This window comes from Acinonyx jubatus, chromosome D1 (assembly GCF_027475565.1).
Source record: "Acinonyx jubatus isolate Ajub_Pintada_27869175 chromosome D1, VMU_Ajub_asm_v1.0, whole genome shotgun sequence".
NCBI lineage: Eukaryota > Metazoa > Chordata > Mammalia > Carnivora > Felidae > Acinonyx > Acinonyx jubatus.
The window spans coordinates 95,157,991-95,176,802 of NC_069390.1; the positions used below are offsets into that span (position 1 = coordinate 95,157,991).

Here is an 18,812-nt window from a genome sequence, read left to right on the forward strand (position 1 = left end):
ACTTTAATGGACTTTGAGACTCTCCACCTCCTTCTTCCCAAGACTCTTCTCCTATACTCCCCATTATCCCCAATCCCCACTCAGAAGAGAGAGGTCAGCACCTGAAATCAGACGCACTTGGCCGCTCCAAATCCTAAAATTTAGGAAAAAGAAACAGGGATTATTTAGAATTCCATTCCCTAACCCAGCCTCCCCCTCCAAAAACAAAAACAAAAAAAAATCCCAAACAAATGAATAGAACGGAGAAGACAACAAAGAAGGAAAGGCGGGGGGGGGGGGGGGGGGGGGGTGGGGGGGGGGGGTGAGGCGCGGTGCAAGGGAGGGGAAAGAAAAGGAAAATAAGAGAGCATTAACAAAAATATACAAATCCAGAAAAGAAAAACTTCCCTGTTTAGTTTAATTTGTTTGTTTTCCTGTAAGAACTAGACCCAAGGTACAATGGCCCCTTCCTAGGGGAGAATTCCACTGATGGTTCCCCCAATTCATTGGACAGGTCTGGGCAAGGCCCCCCACCCCAGACTCTGTAATTTTGGCGGGAGGGAAAGGCCCACTGGGAGAAGGTGGGTCCTTGCGGTCGGGAGGGCGGGCGTCCCCTCCCACTCGGGGTGCAACGTCTCTGGGTGGACCCAGCTCCCGGACCAGGGCGCTGGCTCTGGCTGGGGCGTCAGGCTCTCCGATCTGTGTGTCAAGTTCCTGGATCCAGGCTCCGGAGAGAAGCGTGGACGCTGTACAAGTCCGGGCTCCCTGCGGAGCGCAGCATTTGCCCCCCAGCCCTCCCGCCTCCCCACCTGGCCTCCGCGTGTCCGGTGCCCCCCGAGGCTACTCGGGCTCGCTGCTGTTGGTGGTCTTTTCCCACTCCAGGCTCTCCTCGCTGCGGGCAGGCGAAGGACGCGCCCGCAGGCCCTGGAACCTGCGGCACTCGGGGCAGACGCGGATGTGTGTGCAGCCGCGGGCCACCAGGGCGGCCTCCTGGGCCAGTCTCTGCGCCAGCTGGTCCGGCTCTCCGGCCCCGCACAGCTTGCCGTTGCTGAGCGTGGCGGTGCCCCGCGGCCGGCGCTCCTCGGGAACGGGGGGCCGGGGCGGAGGCACCCCAGCGCGCCGCCGGCGGGGGTGGACACTGTCCTGACACAGGATGATGCTGCGGAGCTCGGTCACCATCTCCTGGCAGACGGACACCTGGAGGGAAGGAGGAGGTCACAGCCTAACCTCTTAGAAAGAGCCCCTGGGGGTCTCTTGAGCGTCCCCTGCGTGTCTCTGCAGGAGGGGGACTGGGGGGCCCTGTCTCAGAATCACATGATCCTAGGGATGAAGATAACATGAAGGCCTGGCAACCCACCCCCTCAGTCCACCTGCCACTAAACATTCCAACACCCTCCATACCCTAGAGGTCAACAGCCCTGCCAGCTGGTTGTCCTGTCTTTGTTCGGAGGCCTGCAAAGATAACGTCCTCACCATGTTGGGAGATAGCCCGTGAAATGGTGTTTCCTTCTACTGAGCTCACAATCCCTCTGCGTGAAATTGTCGTCCATCGATCCCAATTAAATTTGTAACTTGAAGCCTAATAAATAAACATCCCCTCTTCTGCAGGTCTGTCAAGTATTTGAAAAAAGCCATGTCTCCAGGAACGCTCTGTTCTCAAGCTAAAGACTCATTCTTTTGATCAACTGGGTATAGCTGGAGATGATAATCACTGTAACAAAAGCAACAACAATCACCACCTCTCCAGGTTCATAGTCTCCTGATAGGAAACCCTTGGTCCATCTATGTTTCGGAACGTTTTAGATTTTAGGGGCGCCTGGGTGGCTCAGTGGGTTAAGCGACTGACGCTTGATTTCGGCTCAGGTCATGATCTGACAATTGGTGGGATCGAGCCCCACGTTGCATTCTACTTGGGATTCTCTCTCTCCTTTCTCTCTGCCCATCCCCCGCTGAAAACAAATAAATAAACATTAAAAAAAAAAAAAAAGAATGATTTAGATTTTAGAGAGGTAACAAAGCATACATAGAATATATTGCGCGTCATACCCCGTGGGGTCTAGGGCAGACTCTATATATTCAAGCACATTAAAAGTTGTTAAGAGTGGGGCGCCTGGGTGGCTCAGTCGAGAGTCTGACTTGGGCTCAGGTCATGATCTCGCTGTTTGTGGGTTCGAGCCCCGGGTCCGGCTCTGTGCTGACAGCTCAGAGCCTGGAGCCTGCTTCGGATTCTGTGTCTCCTCCTCTCTCTGCGCCGCCCCCCCCCCCCCCCCCATGCTCATGCTTTGTCTCTCTCTGTCTCTCAATAATAAACAAATGTTAAGAAAAAAAATTTTTTTAAGTTGTTAAGAGAGTAAAGTCTGAGAGTTCTCATCATAAGGAGAAAACTGGTTTTCCTTTTTTCCTTTTCTTCTTCTTGTATCTTTGTGAGATGACACATGTTAGCCGAACCCATTGTGGTAATCATTTCACAATAGGTGGAAATCAAATCATTATCCTGTATGCCTGAAACTTACACAATGATGTATGTCAATTATTTGGCCATAAAACTGGAAAAAGCACGTTAGTTATTTATGTAGCAAAGCCTATGTACCTTACACCGAGTGAGATAAAGACCATAAATACTAACATTAGCCTCGCACTGGTTCGAATGTTGTCGCCAAATGCATTTTGCATCAAATTTATAAAAAGAACTTGGCACTTTCTAAGCTTTTTAGGCTGCAGAATTGTGGGTGAAGAATCACAAGCCCGTGTTACTGCTGCTACACTTCTACGTCTACTACTCCCGCTGCTACGTCTATGATACCCATTTCACAGATGTGGAAACAGAGGCTCCGAGAAGTTATTTACCTTGTGAAAAATTACTTGACTCATCGATGGCTGACCCAGATTTTGAACCTAAACCCACCTACTCCAAAGCACATGTATGCTCAGTTTAGTTCTCTACTCTGTGCTGGAAGGGATGCTTTCCTGGACTCTGATGGAAGAAGAAACCTGCTCTTTCATGGTCTTTCTTCCAATCTTCCAGTTCTATCAACAGGACAGTTGTTCTACCATGGCCAGATAGCTAACGGAGACTTTACTCTTCATTTTGGTTCTCGGAAGTCCTCGCTGAATTTTTTAAGGTACATCCAGACCATGGGTGAACTCTTGGGAGAATAACCAAATGTGCACAGATCCTCTACTTAAAGCAGCTACAGAGAAGTAGTATCACCTGATGGGATATGGCCAGCATCAAGAATGAAGACCTGGGTTCTGGACCTCCTACTGTTACTAAATATCAGAGATTCTGGGCAAGCCCCTTAACATCTCTGTGCTTCTAATAATGACTGTAACACCTAAAACAATACCACCTGCCTACTCTATTATATGTGGTGAGACACTCATTTGTTGGATGCCAATTACGTATCAAGCACTGTGCTTTGGGGGGAAATGTAGAGACAGAGGACACAGTGCTTTCTTTCAGGCAGTGTTTACTAGGAAGGCAGATCCAAAAATAATTGCAACACAGTGTAGGAGTGCTCAGTGCACACGTTAGAGTGGTGATGGAAAGGAGGAGAAATGATCAGCTCCTCTCGTCCAGGGCAGAAGGCACGAGAAAAAGCTTCCCAGGGAGAAGAACACTTAGGTTGAACTAAGTCTTACCAAGTAAGTAGCACCACCATTTTAGTTGTGGACAAAGAGAGAAAGGCAGGAAAAGCTGGAGGGAGAGACAGGAGGGGAACCAATAAAGCTTGGTGCCGGGAAAGGCAAGGGAGGAGAGAGCTCCTGGAAGGAACTGTCCACTTCATCAAGGGGCACACTGAGGTCCAATAAGGCCCAATGGGTTCTCTGGTTTTGCCCACTGGGAGGGGTTAGACCTCTTAGCAATGACCTTTCAGTGCAGGGATGGGGAGGAGCCAGACTGCCTTGCATTAAGGACTGGCTGGGAGGTCCGGAAATGGAGACTGAGATAGTCGGATCACCTTGGTTGGCCAGAGGGAAAAGACAGCGCAAGACCAACAGTGATCCTGTTATTATTTTAAAACAGAGGATAAACTTGCGCATAAGTTTAGATTTTGGGGAGTCAGCAGGCAGCAAAAATAACGGGGAGAACGAGGAGGACCCTAGAATAGCCAAGGAAAGATGGGATCAAGGGAGAGAGAGAGGGATGCCCGGGAGCATCTGCGGTGGGCCGCAGGGGTGGTTTTAGCTGTGGGTAGCGTTTTAAGCGGGAGTTGTATACTTGGGGCTGCCCACTCCTGATTTCCTGGGAAGATTGGGAGATAAAATCAACCTCTGTGCACGGAGGGGCCAAGGGATGTGAGGAGTGGGCGACGGTTTGGAAGTAGTAGTGGGTATGGGAAAGAGGCTGAGCACAGAAAAGTAAAAGGACCGGCAGGCAGTGCTGTACTGACAGCCTTCCCCCCACCCCCACCCCCGCCTGAGGCTGGACTCCACTGATGGACGGGCACACGTACACTCATGTCCTGCTAGGAGCTGTTTCTCCAGCATCAGTGAAGCCAGGAGGTTCAGGGAGATCCAGGGTTGAGAAACCGAGAGAGAAGCTACTGTACTTTAAAAGCCGAATGATGCCATCAGCACATAAGGATTTGTGCCCCTTCTCTGAGGCAGAAAAGGACACAGTCTTCTTCCTTCTAACCAAACCCTTCAGTCTGTGGGAAATCTACATTAGCCCAGTTGCGAAGCCACAGGTTCGGGAATTAAAGTTACTCAAAATCCCCGGGGAAAAAAGACGCAATTCTTGGGCTCACGTAAATTGGGGTATCTCTAAACACCTTTGCCGGGAAGTTAAAAACATCCTAAAGATCCAAGAACTAACGTCAACGGTTTCCACTGGCAGCCTGGTACTTTTGCCTGGTTTTCTCTGCCATACTACGTCTTAAATTGTAGTTGTAGAAGGCTTCGTTGTGCATAAAACATTCATCCCATATGTATTTGCCGGGCCGTTTCGGAAAAGAATCTGCAGCTCAGAGGTTAAGTGCGCTTTCTGTGGCTGCATCATTAGTAAGTGATAAAGCATGAACCCAGATCTCTTGCCCTCAGGATTGAGATTCTTTCCCCTGCACTGTCTCGTGGGCACTCCACCCTTTTATGGGGTCTCAAAAAATGATTTTTGTACATGCCCGAGCCCGTCCGCCAACACTACAGGTCGTACCCCTTTGAAGGTTTACCTCAGTAGCTTCCGAGTGTCGGAGAGTCCATAAAAACTCCAACATAGCCATAAAAATGGCCACGATTAAGCCACAAATAAGAACCACAAAGATTCCACCAATATTCTCCATTCCCAGTCCTGTAAGAAAGTGAGAACAAACGAAAAGTAACGTAAGAGGGCTGAAAGACATTATTGTTCTACCAAAGATGCTGAAGGTCATTTACAGAGCCAGAACTTGAGTCTTGTAGATACTTTACACACATATTCCTTGATAGAGTTATTCTTTTGAAACAAACAAACAAACAAACAAAGGAGCGGCATTGATGGAGTAAAAGACGGGAGAAGGGATCTGGTTGCAAAAAGAGGAGACTAGAGAGAAGCCTTCAAAAAGCCATCTGGGGGTGGGAAGGGAAGGTCATTTTCAGAAAAGGGTCATTGAGGGGCACCTAGGTGGTTCAGTCGGTTAAGCGACTGACTTCAGCTCAGGTCATGATCTCATGGTTCGTGAGTTTGAGCCCTGCATCTGGCCGGCAGTGTAGAGCCCTCTTCAGATCCTCTGTCTGGTCCTCGCTCTCTGACCCTCCCCGGCTCCTGCTCTCTCTCTCTCTCTCTTAAAAATAAATAAACATGAGGGGTGTGCCCTGGGCAGCTCAAGACTTCAGCTCAGGTCATGATCTCATGGTCTTTGAGTTCAAGCCCCGTGTCAGGCTCTGTGCTGACAGCTCTGAGCCTGGAGCCTGCTTCAGATCCTCGGTCTCCCTCTCTCTCTCTGCCCCTCCTCCACCCACACTCTGTCTGTCTCCCAAAAATAAACATTTAAAAAAAAATTTAAAAAAACATTAAAAAAAATTTTTTTTATGAAAAGAAAACAAAACGGATTAGTGAAAATTTGATTTAGCCTACAGAGACATGATAGCAAAATACCTATAAAGTCTAGACGCTTCATAAAAAATTTAGTGAATCTCTGTAACACTGGGTTTATTGGATATAAAGCAGTTGTTTTAACTGAACTGTGGGTAGAAAAAATTCCGTTTACATTATCTGCGTCAACATGTTACTTAGTTAGACAGTAAAACTTTTTATCCCTCCAGACCAGTGTTTGTCAAACTGGGCGACCCAACAGGACCACCTGGGAAGCTTGTTCAAAATAGAGATTTCTAGTCCTTACACCAGACCTATGGAATCCATGTCTCTGAAGATGGGGCCTAGGAATCTGCATTTTAAATGTTTTAAATGTTTTTACTCATTTTTGAGAGAGAGAGAGAGAGAGCGCGCGCGCGAGCGAGCATGAGTGGGGGAGGGGCAGAGCGAAAGGGAGCTGCGGAATCCAAAGCAGGTTCCAGGCTCTGAGCTGTTAGCATAGAGCCCAACGTGGGGCTTGAACCCACAAACCGCAAGATCATGACCTGAGCGGAAGCCAGACACGCCACCGACTGAGCCACCCAGGAGCCCCGGCATCTGCATTTTAAAATACATTTCACCAGTGACTCGTTTCTAGCCAGGCCTAAAATGAGTGTGCAGATTGGTATTTTCAGAAGCAATGTACATGACTAAGTTCCTTGAAGTCAGGCAGTTCCCAGTTGCCTCCTCGCTGCCTAGCATGATACACAGCGCGTACTCAGTAAATATTTGTAGGTTGTTTCATTTCCAACAGTGTCAAACACTGCGTTTAGCTACGTAACTGGATGCTTTGCTTGGTCTCAGAGAAACCCAAACCTTAGGGGCAGTGTCATAAGCACATGAGACCCCGATTCCCCAGGGGCCACATTCATAAATCAAAAAGCACTTTTTATCCAGGAAAATGCCAGGAGGGTAGCTTACACCCTGGGCTGGTCTAGAATGCTTGCATGTTTGAGTGTTTGTTTAATCAGTAAGGGGATAGGGAGCTATGTCAGTGTCAGGGAAAGCCAGCCTCATTGCAACACTAAGAAATGAGCCTAGTTCAGGAGCAGAAATCCGACGCTACCTTCTGCACCTTGGAAAGCTGGAAAAATAGCCCCACCTAGTCATTTCAAGACTCCCTGGCTTTCCTCTCACGAAGCCTCAAGTGTTGCTTTTTTTGTTTTGTTTTTACAACAGCCCGGCTGGGTGCAGTGCCCGCCTACACTGATAATTTGCTACCACGGCTTACACCACGAATGCATCGCAAGGACTCTATGCTTTGGTCTGCAGGTCTACGCAGCTGACTTTTGGAAACCAGTGCAGATATGAATCCTCTATTTCGAATAATCAAAAACAGCGGGGTAGTTAAAAAATCAATTATAAGGGAAGGCATAGAGGGTTTGGAGTAGATTTCTACTTTCCAGCAGGAAGATGCTTGGGGTTCCTTTGAACACCAGCCCCAGGTTACTGGGACCATCTGGGCAGAAAGTTTTTGACCATGGGAACATGAGGATCCAGGTGAACGGTGCAGACACGGGGGGACACTTGAGAAAGAGGGCACAGAGGGGCCTGGCCGGGGCGTTCTGGCACATGCTCCAGCAGCAGGTTAAGGGGTGGTGAGAGCCGGGTGTTCAGATGTGCATCTGAGCCTCATGGATGAACCAGAGCCTCCAGCTGGTCCCTGTGGAGAAGGCCGGATGAGGGCCTCGGTGAAGGGGAAGGTGACCACAGTGATCCCAAGGGTATCCACCTGTTCAGGTAAACGGAGTCCCCAAGCGACCATTGAGGTACTAGAAGACTCTCTGATCACTTTGCGATAGTTCTGCCTGATACAGGAAAAATCCCCAAAGAAAAATAAGAAGCCTTTCTTCCCCTTCCAACTCCGTCTAGTGAACACCCATTCTCTCTCCTTCCTTCCCTGGCCAAGCTTTCTGAAACAGCTGTCTATATCAGAACTGTTTTAAGACATTTTCAAGCCCTTAAAACCGCGTACCTTTGGAGGCCCCGTCTCACATAAAAGCGAGAAGAAGAAAATGCACCCACATCTCCTGTTCAATGCCTTTTAAAAATTTTGCTCGTGACATGGCTGAGTAGCAGGCAACAGTTAATTTATAATGGCCTGTGATTTCTCAGCAATCATCGCGCATACCAGGGAATGTTTGCAAAACTAGAAAAAAAAAATCTAAGCAAAAAAATTGTTTTTAAATGTAATGGAGTTTTTATGAATATTAAATTTAAAAATTAATGAAGTCGAAACAATGTTACATTTTGGGGATATTTAATTAAACATGTCTTAATTTAATTTTGCCGTTTCTTTTTGCGTGTTAGAGCTAATACATTTTTTCAGACCTCAAACATAATTTTGGATTCTTGAAAAGCTTTTAGGCCCTGGGCATCTGAAGAAGAAAGTGGTTCTGTTCTGAATTCACTTTTTGTTTTTCCTGTTCACTCATCACCCCATGTGATTTTGTCTCGCATCACCAAAACCACCCCCACCAAGGTCACCAACGAACATACTGGAAGTTTTCCAGTCCTGATCTTAAGTGACCTCTTGGGGCACTTGGGATTGCCAAGCACTCTCCCTTCTTGGCTTTTTATAAGGACATCGCTCTCTTGCAACCTCCTCGGTGCCTCCGCTTGCTCTGAGGCACATTCTCTCATTTTCCTGAATTTGGTCTCTTGTCTCTCCTTCCTGCACTGGCTCATACCAAGTCCTGGTGATTTTACCTCCTACATGCTTTTCAACTTCTTACCCTGCTAATACTTCCCTAGCTCAGGCTCCCACTGTTTCTTGCTGGGACTGTTGCATGAGGCCTCCAAAATGATTCCCTGCTTGTAGTCATATAACTCAACTCTACCCTCCACTAAGTTTGCCTGAGTGATCTTTCCAAGATGCTAAAATCCAACCGCAATAACATCTCTAGTAACTGTTCCCAGTTCCCAGCGCACAGCATTCTGTTCCCAGCACCCTACCTTCTGTACCTTTACTCCCACTGGCACCTCTCCCTGGAGCCTACCCCCCCAGCCCCCAGACACGCACCAGGCCAACCTTAACCTTTCCTTCAAGACTTAGCTCATCTTACCTGGCTCTGTGAGTTATACCGCTTTGGTGTTTCATTGACAATGCATCGTGAATCATTCTAACGTTGCATAAAATAATACCCTCGTTTAACCTGATAAATCTGGATTTCCCGCTAGACTGTGAGTTCCATAAGGGGATGATCCAGGTCTGGATCAACTCTGTAACTCTACCATCATGGGGCCTGGCCCATAATAAGAGCCCAATAAATGTCTGCAGAAAGAATGAACAGAAAGCAAGAGGATAAAGACGTCTCATATGTGGAATCCTGCATCATCAAAAGCTTTGGATCCATACTGTGAAATGTATTCATTCCTAATTCATTTTAGTTTGAAATAATAGTAAAGTGCGACAGCCCTTGTCGCGTGCTCGCAGCCTGATCACAGAGGCAGAAGGCCCAGACTGCACAGAGTGGCTGGCCAAGGTGGGACTGAACACTTGACGGTGAACCTACCACGTGGACCAATGATACCGGGTCCCAGGCAGATGCAAGGGAACTGGGGAGGGTTATAAACAGAAAGGTGATCTGTGCTGGGAGAAGTCTGATCAGGTTAGGGAAAGCCTCTTGGAGGAGCTGAGGTTTTAACAGGATTCGGGTAGAAAGCATGAGTCCCCAACACACCCCACGGTCCTTCTTTCTCAGCTTCTCGTGTTTCAGGGCCAGCATGTCAATCATGGCTGTTGGCTCAAGAGTGCCGATTCCTGGCTTAGCGGCCTCCCCACCCAGGAGCGAGGCTTGTATACCACCGGTGCCTTTAGGAACTTACTGGAAAGTGGAAGCAAGAATAGATTGTTGGCAGAGCCTGAGTTGAGAAACAGATGGAGCGGGAGCAGGCAGCGAGCTCTAGGAGAACACAGTGGTTCCATTTAATACTGTCATCAGTCATTCTGCTAAAGTCAAATGCCTTCCGCAGCACACAGCCTCTACGCTGGCATGGGCACCCTCCAGTCTGACCACAGGCCCTCGTGCTCGTAGCCGCCTCGGCCCTTGCAAGGGGACGGCCCGCTAATCACCCCTCCCTTCCCTTCTTCAGATGGCCCACACAGACGCCACCTAGACAGATGGCTTTCAGACAGAGCCTCTCTTGACACGTAAGTCTCGGAGCCTCAGCTATGCCCCAGCCACGAGACTGCATTAACTGACATAGAATCGAACTCCCCCTGCAAAGTCTTGGTTGATTCAATCCTAACACCGGTGTCGCTCATAGCTTGTCCACAAATACAAATTACAGTTGGCAAATGCCAACAAACAGCATTCCGTGTCTCTAGAACTAACAGAGGGAAATGGCAACCTAGAAGGGAGTACCGGTGATAGACTGGAATCTCCACCCAACTGCTCTGCCATCAGTTCTGACCTGGAAATAATCACCTTTTGGATTCAGGGGCACATGCGTCTCAGGCCTTAACACCCTCTAATACCTCCAGATGGCACCGGGGAAATTTGCGACTGAGACGCAGGGAAGTTCCTTTTGAACAAGGAAGGGGCAGGGCTAGCCTGGGAGGCAAGAAGGCAGAGGCCACAAGAGCCACAGAGGTAGGTACAAAGAGAGACTAGCATCAGCATCCCAGCAAGGGAGAGTATAATTACTCTTGAACAACAGTCAACATATCTTTCTTGCGAAACCTCCCTGACCTGAGCCCTACGCTGTGTGCTGAAGTGCTGTGCAAAGTTCCACACTGAAAACGCTTGACGAGAACATGAATTCCTTGACCAATATGACTTTCCAGCACTTTCTATTTCAGAATCACCTTCACCTACATCCATGCAAATAGCTTCCATGGTCTCATCTCCACGGACTTATTGATTGTAAATAGCAACTTCACCAGTCCATGTGGGAGCTGACCTGTATGACCTTCCCACAAAACATAGAACAATTCGTCAGGTTTGCACGACTGAGGACTGTGAGACAGCAGGCATGCCACTTACTCTTACTGTGACATTCATTGACTAGAACTGGCTGAGTCTGGAGACAGTGATGGAAGGAGAGCAGGCGAATGGACACGAGATAGAAGAGGGATGGCAGAGGCATCTGATAAATTTTGCAATTTATCAAAACATAAGCCTGGGGGAGGCACTTTACAATTTATCAAAATATGAGCGCAAGCGCCTCGGTTTTAAAAAACATGTGCTATCTCATTCAATTATCATTAAAAACGCTGTGAAGAAGGCTCACTGTCGGCATTTTCCAGTTAAAGAAACAGGAATTCAAGGAACTTAAGCGAAGTGGCCCACGTTTTCAGGGCAGAGGTGTGAAATCTACATAAATCTGACTACCCAGATAATGTTCTTTATAAAAATAGGGCCGACCTTCATGACTGTTTACTATGAGCAAGGTGACCAGGCTAAACATTCTAATTTCATCCTAACAGTTGCCCTGTGAAACTGGCACTGTGTTTACGTCCATTTTTCCGACAAGGCAAGTCAGGTACTGGAGTCAGCTAACTTGTCCGTGGTCCTGTGGCCAGTAGGAAGTGTCAGATCCAAACTGAAGCCAGAGCCTGAGCCCTTACCCCCAGCCCACACTGCCTCTCCCTGGAACCAGGGTTCCTGATGCTACAGGGAGAGGGATACAGAACTCACCCTGACACTTTGATGACTGAATTCATTCCTGGGACCCCTCCCCCAACCTAGAGTGACCAGAAAGAGGGTCCTATTCGTTCCGCTTATAAAATTCCCTTCTCTCCTTGACAACGTTCCATCGAATGTTTGAATCGATGCTTTATCGACTTAACCTTGGCTCAGTATCCAAAGTTGGGCTGCAGCCTTCGGAGTGGCTGACCTCCTCGGATGCAGATGCACTGGACCACCGTCTACCTCTGTTCCTGATCGTGCTTTCTGGCACCCCCCGGGAGTTTCTCCGTCTCTCAGCAATCAATCTGATTGGATGAGGGAGAGGCTTCCTCTGCAAGCATCTCTCTGAGACACTATCTAAACTCCCATATTCAGATTTCCCGTCTTGGCTCTCTCCAGAGAAACCAGAGAACCGGGATAATCAGGCTGGGCCCCCTGAGAAGAGACAGAGAGGATAACAGCCCCAGGACCCATCCCCCACCCACCCCTTACCCCCCTCTCGCTAAGATGTCTCATACTTTCATTCCCGCTGTGCCAGACAGCAAACTTCCTGCTCTCTAAGGATTTTGTGAGTCTATACCACTGGCCTCTTTTCCATCCTTGAAAGGGGACCCTGATTTTCACAGCCTGGTGGTGTATTTATGTTCCTTTGAAGCCCAATTGTGAGCCTGTGTTTTTCAAGATAAAGGTATTTAATTTCCTTGGAATTTACCGACTACCTTTTTGTCTGACAATTGTTCTGCAAAGCCTTCAGTAACCCGATCCCCTTGAATTGGGGTGCCGGCATTCTGTGAGTGGCTAACGAGATTTCTTTTTACAGGGGCGGAGTGAGAGAATAAACAAGCGTTGTCGAAAAGAAAAGGCGGAAGAAAATGCAAGAGCTTGGAATGAAGCCTGCTGCTTTTTGTAAATTCCCATGTAGCCTTCCACATGCGCCACCATTTCATTTTTCAGCTGTAGATGAAGGCACATGGTCACTGAGCCATAGGCAGGGAAGGAAATTGGGGAGGTGAAGCGAAGGGGTAATGTTGTGGTTGCCACCAGAGCCAAGGGAGGCCTGGCAAAAAGACTCAGGAACAGTGGCTCCATCCCAATGTTAGGGTTCTTCTCCGAAATTTGGCAGCGACGTTTGAACTGTAATATTGGATTAGAAGCAGGGTAGCACCAGATCCTTTTCTTTGAAATTGCTCGCATTTTAATAGGATGATGAAGTGGAGACGGATTACATCAGCTACTACACGCTGCCTGCTACCTTCTGCAGATCGTCCTCGACTTACGACGGCGTCACGTCCCCGGTAAAAACCCATTGTAAGTTGAAAGTATCGTTAAGTGGAAAGTGCATTTAATACACCTAACCTACCCAACAGGATGGCTTAGCCTAGCCTACCTGAGACGGGCTCAGAACGTTAGCCTATGGTTGGGCAACATCATCTCACACAAAGCCTGTTCTGTAACAAAGTGCTGACCAAAGCGAAAACTAGAACGACTGAACGGGCACCGGCGGGTGGTCGGTGTATCGACTGCTGACCGGGGTGATCTCGGGGTGACGGGGAGCTGCTGTCCAGCGTCACAGGAGAGGAATCACCCTGTATATCGCTAGCCTGGGAAAAGATCCAAATTCAAACCTCCAAGCACGCGGTACATTAAAACGTGTATAGCTTATGCACCATCGTAAAATCGAAACATTGTCAAACCATCGTAAGTCAGGGACCGTCTGTACTTGAAAGCAAAGTGCCCACAGCCACTGTCAGCTTCAGAAGTCTCTGCAAAAAGGACCTTCTTCACAGTTCACTTCATTGCCGTCCCTGTCTGCGTGCTCCACGTTCTCCCCCTTCCCTTAGGCACACGTGAGAGCCCACTGACTCACATCACGAAAAGAAAGATCACCTACGAGCTACTCTGGAAAGCAAATTAAAGCGACTGCCCTTTGTTCAGACTGAGACACAAGGGGAAAAAAAAAATGTTCCTGTGGCTCCACTCCGGGCAACCACTTAAAGACTTAAAGGAAGAGATCCTTCGGGTTACACTGGTCCTGTTCTTCTGCCGCAGGAGGGGCTCCCTTGAGCAGTAGCTTATATTCCATAAGCCTGATGGCTAATTTGCCAGAGAGAGGCCAAGCAATGCAATGGTGCCTTCCGTTCCAGGCTGGTGCTTCTTGCTTGGCTTGGAGGAGGTCACACGGACTTTCGCTTGGCTTAGGAAGCCTTGTCGCCTCACTGAGTAACGTTTGCCTGGGCTTCAGCCATGGCAGAAATGGGGCCGCTGCATTAAATGGGCACTAGCTGCCGTGGCTGGGAAGGGAGCCGAAGCCCCAGCTCTTAGGATGATTTGCACAGCGTCTCCCAGACAGCATCCTTTGGACAAGACTGTGTATTAATACAGCTCACATCCTTTTCTTCCAAAGGACGGCGGCACAGAAGCAAGTTAACCCCGGCCAGTTGATAGAACCCTAGCATCTTCTGGGGCATTTGGGACCCGGGCAGGAAGACTTGTGCTATTTATTTCTCCTTTTCATCTATTCCATTCTCTTCTCTGTGCCAGAGAACATTTGGTCCCCAAGTGCAGCTGGGAGCCTCCTGTCACTATGTCCTACCTTCCCTGGGAGCCCGATCTCCCTGTCTGCCTCCCTTCTCCAACCCTCCTGAACTCTGCTGTCAGATCGGTCCTCCTCAACCTCTGTGGACTGGGGAAGGATTTCCAAAGCTAGTCACTCGGCAAAAATTCTAACGTAAGTTTTCTCTAAGTTACCGGATGTCTACCTCAAGCCCCCATTTCCACCTGATTGCCACAAATGTAGATTTCTCAGTCATTCCAGGTTTAAATTTAGCTAAAGGCAGTGTTGTCTCTGTTCCCGCTTCACCCCAAATTTATTTCAGGTCCGAGGATAAGAAGGAGGTGATGTGCCATGGGGGTGGGTTTAGGTATCTGGTCTTAACGCAGCATTCCACTTAGATTTCTAGTATCTTTGGAGCCTAGGAAAATGCAAGCCTGCCACAGGACCCTCCCTGCCCTAGGTCCCCATGTCCCATCCCTCATGTCCCTTCCTCACCGTGGCATGACACATATTTCTGGGGCTTTCCAAACTCCAGAAGTAAGCAAAAATCTGTTTACCTCTTAGAATCCCCAACTAGTTCCATCTACTACTGTCTTGTGTCCCAGCAGGGCACAAGGCTCCTTCTCAGGGACCCTCCCGATTCTAAAATATCCTTTTCCTGCTCAGAAGCTCCCTGTCCCGGCCAGGGTGTTTTCTGTCTGGTTTGCAGACTGGGTGGCCTGGGTTTTCTATTATTTTTCCACTAACTTCATGCCAAGCTTCCTTTAGTTATTAGCCTTCTGTATTGCAAAATATTCTTCTGGCAAATCAAAAACCTTGACTTCCAAGAACAGTGTCTCTGCCGAGTTGCAAGAACTGTTGGAACTTAAAGTCAGTAAGTTGATTCTTTCTTCCTCCCGAGGCAATGACTGTCCCCTGAGACCATGTATGCCACCGAGAGCTCAGAATTCCACCCCACAGCACCTGCTTTCCTCATGCCACATCTTACCCCAGCACCTCTGAGATCCGTAACTAACACTCTCAAACCCAGTCCAGTGTGCTATTGGCGTGCCAAGGCATAAGCAATGCTCAGGATGTTTATGGGGCATCGCCCTGGAACACTAATTTCACTCAGAGTTGAGGTACAAAAAGCATTTTTACATTAAATAAACGTGCCTATGTTTTGTTGTAAGTTGCAGAATTCCTGTATGTTTTTAGGATAAAACACAGGACTCAGGATATCCCAAGCATGGTGAGCCGTTTTAGACTATGGCCCCAGCCCCCCAGAGTGTTATGTTCAGTCTCTGCTGCTACCAATTCCTTCCATGGAAAATCCTGGGACATGCTGGTTTGCAGTCCAAATGCCTTTATCTAGTTTTCAATGCTCTCTTAACTCCAACCCCATCTTACTTATCGAAACCAACTTCTGAGTGTGGTGACTGTGCTCTACAACATTCCGAAAGCAGTGACTCCTGATAGGTGCTGCAAGGTTCAGGCCAAATGTCCCTAAAGCCTTCCCTGACCATTGCTCAGAATTAATCACTTCCTCCTCTGGGCTTCATAAACACTTTTTTTTTTTTTTTTTTATAGTTCTCGTAAAGCATTCCTACAGTGCAACCATTAGAGTGATCATCTGTGCCTCTCTCTAGGTTTCAAACCTCTTGAGGACAGGGCCATGTCTTACTCCTTTTCATAATCTCAGAGCCTAGCACAGTGCCTGATGTGCCGTGGTTTACGATGTGTGTTGGATGCAGTGGGGGCTATGTGAACACTTTCTATGCCGACACCTGGGGTGTCAAGGTTCCTGTTTGGGAGCCAACAGACATAGGAAGTGGTACCAGTCTGGAGGTCCATGAGATGATTGCCCACCCATTCATTCATTCATTCACTCATATTCACTCATTCACTCATATTCATTTATTCATATTCATTCATATTCATTCATTCATTCATTGTTCATCCTTTCATCATATACTGATGTCAGATGATCATGCTGGTCACTGAGATACAAAAATAAATAAGACACAGTCCCTGCCTTTGAGTTTTTCATACTCCATGGGGGACAAATGTCAATGGAGACAAAATAGATGTCACAAGTGTTGATTTTAGAAGAGCTATCTAGCCTCGAGGAGCACAGCCGTACTTGTGGCTGTGGACACTGTTCAGACCTCTCACTGTGCCTTAATTGCTCCCTTAGGCCTAGATTTTGGGATAAAATTAGTTCTCATTTCCTTTGTGACAGTCGGTTTTGTGGAGGGTTTAACATGATTTGTGTCATTCACTCTTCACAACAGCCCCGGGAAGTGACATTATTATTATCATCCCTATTTTCTAGAGAAGGAAACTGAGGCTCAAAGATGTTTCATAGTGATTATAACAAGGCCTTTTATGGAGTGGAGTCCACTTGACCCAATGTCCATGATCCTGAACCCTTATGAAAACTGCCTGAGGGAAGAGACCTAGCCTCGTGCAGACAGTAGAACCAACAGGTAAGCAGGAGAGTAAAAGTCTGATGAGCTTTTACTCATCAGAAGGATCTGATGAACTTTTACTCATCAGAAGGAGGGTTGGGGAAAGTCCACTAGACTTTAGGTAATACCTAGAGAGGGAGAGAGATGATCCAGACTGGGGACTGTGAGTGACAACTCTAAGGCACCCAGATCCTGTGTCATCATTCCTATACTTGCCAATTTTGCTGCCTTCCAACTGTTCCTCTGTAGGATTAGCAGGATGCATAAATAAACACAAACAAAGAAATATGTGCACAAAAGGGAAGGACCGGTGGCTGAGTTCAGGGGTCAGGGATGAAAAGGGAAACTGGAGACATGGGGTCGGCTCAGCGGTGAGCCTCAAGGGGACATGTAGATCAAATGGGGGTCAGGTTTAAAAAGGCAGGGGAGCTGGGGAAGCCTGAAACTAACTAGTGGGAAGCAGGAGGGGAGGGAGATCTGGTGTTGGAAGAGCCAGTACAGGCCTGGGTGGCAAGGGAGCGGGGGGTGCGGGGGCATGCAGGATTCTGTGGGGGTCCCTGCACTGCTCTGAGCCCTTGCTCCTGGCCACCTCCCATTGTGTTCTAGCCTCCCTCATCGAGAGTGTCTCTGCGTTAACCCGTAAGTTTGGTTGGCTGCTCAGAGGCAGGAAGGACTGGACCTAGGGGACAGCTCTGGGTCTGAAGGTTGCTCGGGGAAGTCACTGAGGCACCATTTCATTGGTTGCTTTACTAACGTGACCAAGGAGAACAAGGGCACTGGTAGCTTTGGACAACTAGCAGCCGGTGGCTTTAATCACACATCTCACAAATATGTATTGGGTACCTACTATGTGCCAGGCTCTGTAGGGGGTGCTAGGGACACAGGAACAAACAAGACTGGGTCCACATCTAAGGTGCCGTCTACCAAGCAGAGGAGATCGAGAGCTGCAATGCAGAGTGTTGAGTTCTCTGTCCAAAGTCACAGAAGCGCCCAACCCCCTGTGGGAGGTAGGGGGTGGAGGGCGACCAAGGGCTTCCAGGAAGAGACATATCTGGACATTTCTCCGGTTTCACTCATCAGGCAGGGGAAGAACTCAAAATCTTTCTGCTCTGGGTCCCAGATCTACCTCTCTGTTTCTACTTCACATTACTCCAGACCAAAAGCCACGACTGTTTCCCTCCATCTGCTTGGTAAGACAGGGCCCTTCGCTACCACTCTGAAGTTCATTGTTACACAGAACAACGTTGGCATAAGTTAGCTTATCAAGGATCTCCTTTTATTTTGACTATTCCAAGCCCAGACTGCTTTAGATTATTTTCAGTCCATGTGTCTTTGGATGGGGAGGGGGTGGTGCAGGAGCATTTTGCTACCCTGTCTTCCCTAAGGGCAGACTCGCTGTCCACCTCCGAGCTACTTGTGGGACTCTGGCTCTGTTCCACGTGCAGCACACAGAGCCCTCGCCCACAGCACAAATTTCAGCTGCTGTGTCTCTCCTCGGGGTGCTTATTGCCTGCAGTACCCCCTCCGCCCCTCCCTCCCTGTTCAGGTCCTGAGTATCTTCAACACATACTTCATTCTATCAAATCCACAAAAGTTTCTGGAAACTTCTCTCTGTACCACCCTCATTTCTTTCTTCCTTTTTTCCTTCTGAACAGAGTTATAGCCTCCTCCCCACTTGATCTTTGGGAAGTGGAGAGCCAAGACATGTGTGGTCTCAGTGGGTTCCTGTGAGGGGAGGGGCAGAGTGTCTAAATTACAAAGGGCCTGCCCCCCTAGGTCCGTATTCCTGAGCTCTTTCCTTGCAGGAGAGAGATCCACAGACAGACACTTGGAAACACAAAGTCACTCATTCACTGTCTCATCACGGATAATCATTCACTCTGAGCAGAGATGGAAGCACATGGTATTATTCATTTTATTCCTGAGCTGCCTTCCTGGGGGACAGCGTGTAGAGGTAAATTTGTTGCATATTTTAGCAAGGCTGCAGGAGATTGCGAGGGTGACCATAGGATTTATTGCCCCAACCAGGACATTGTGAGACTTAAAGGGAGTTCTAAAGATAACTAATAGGCATTAACTGATCTATAACAGATGTAGCATGGGACTATCCTGGGCAACCCCCCTACAGAATATCCCGGATGCTC

General features: G+C 48.3%; 1 protein-coding gene across 3 annotated transcripts in view; it reads right to left on the reverse strand.

Moving 5' to 3' along the window:
• Nucleotides 1-361: 361 nt before the first annotated feature.
• GRIK4 (glutamate ionotropic receptor kainate type subunit 4) overlaps nt 362-18,812 on the reverse strand; it is a 428,197-nt gene continuing 409,746 nt past the window's right edge. For all 3 annotated transcript variants that reach the window (XM_027036757.2, XM_027036756.2, XM_027036754.2), the window contains 2 exons: nt 5,151-5,269; nt 362-1,176 (listed from right to left, as the gene is read on the reverse strand). In XM_027036757.2, the coding sequence (XP_026892558.1) occupies nt 820-1,176; nt 5,151-5,269 (476 nt within the window). In that variant the 3' untranslated portion in view covers nt 362-819. The remainder of the gene's footprint in view (nt 1,177-5,150; nt 5,270-18,812) is intronic.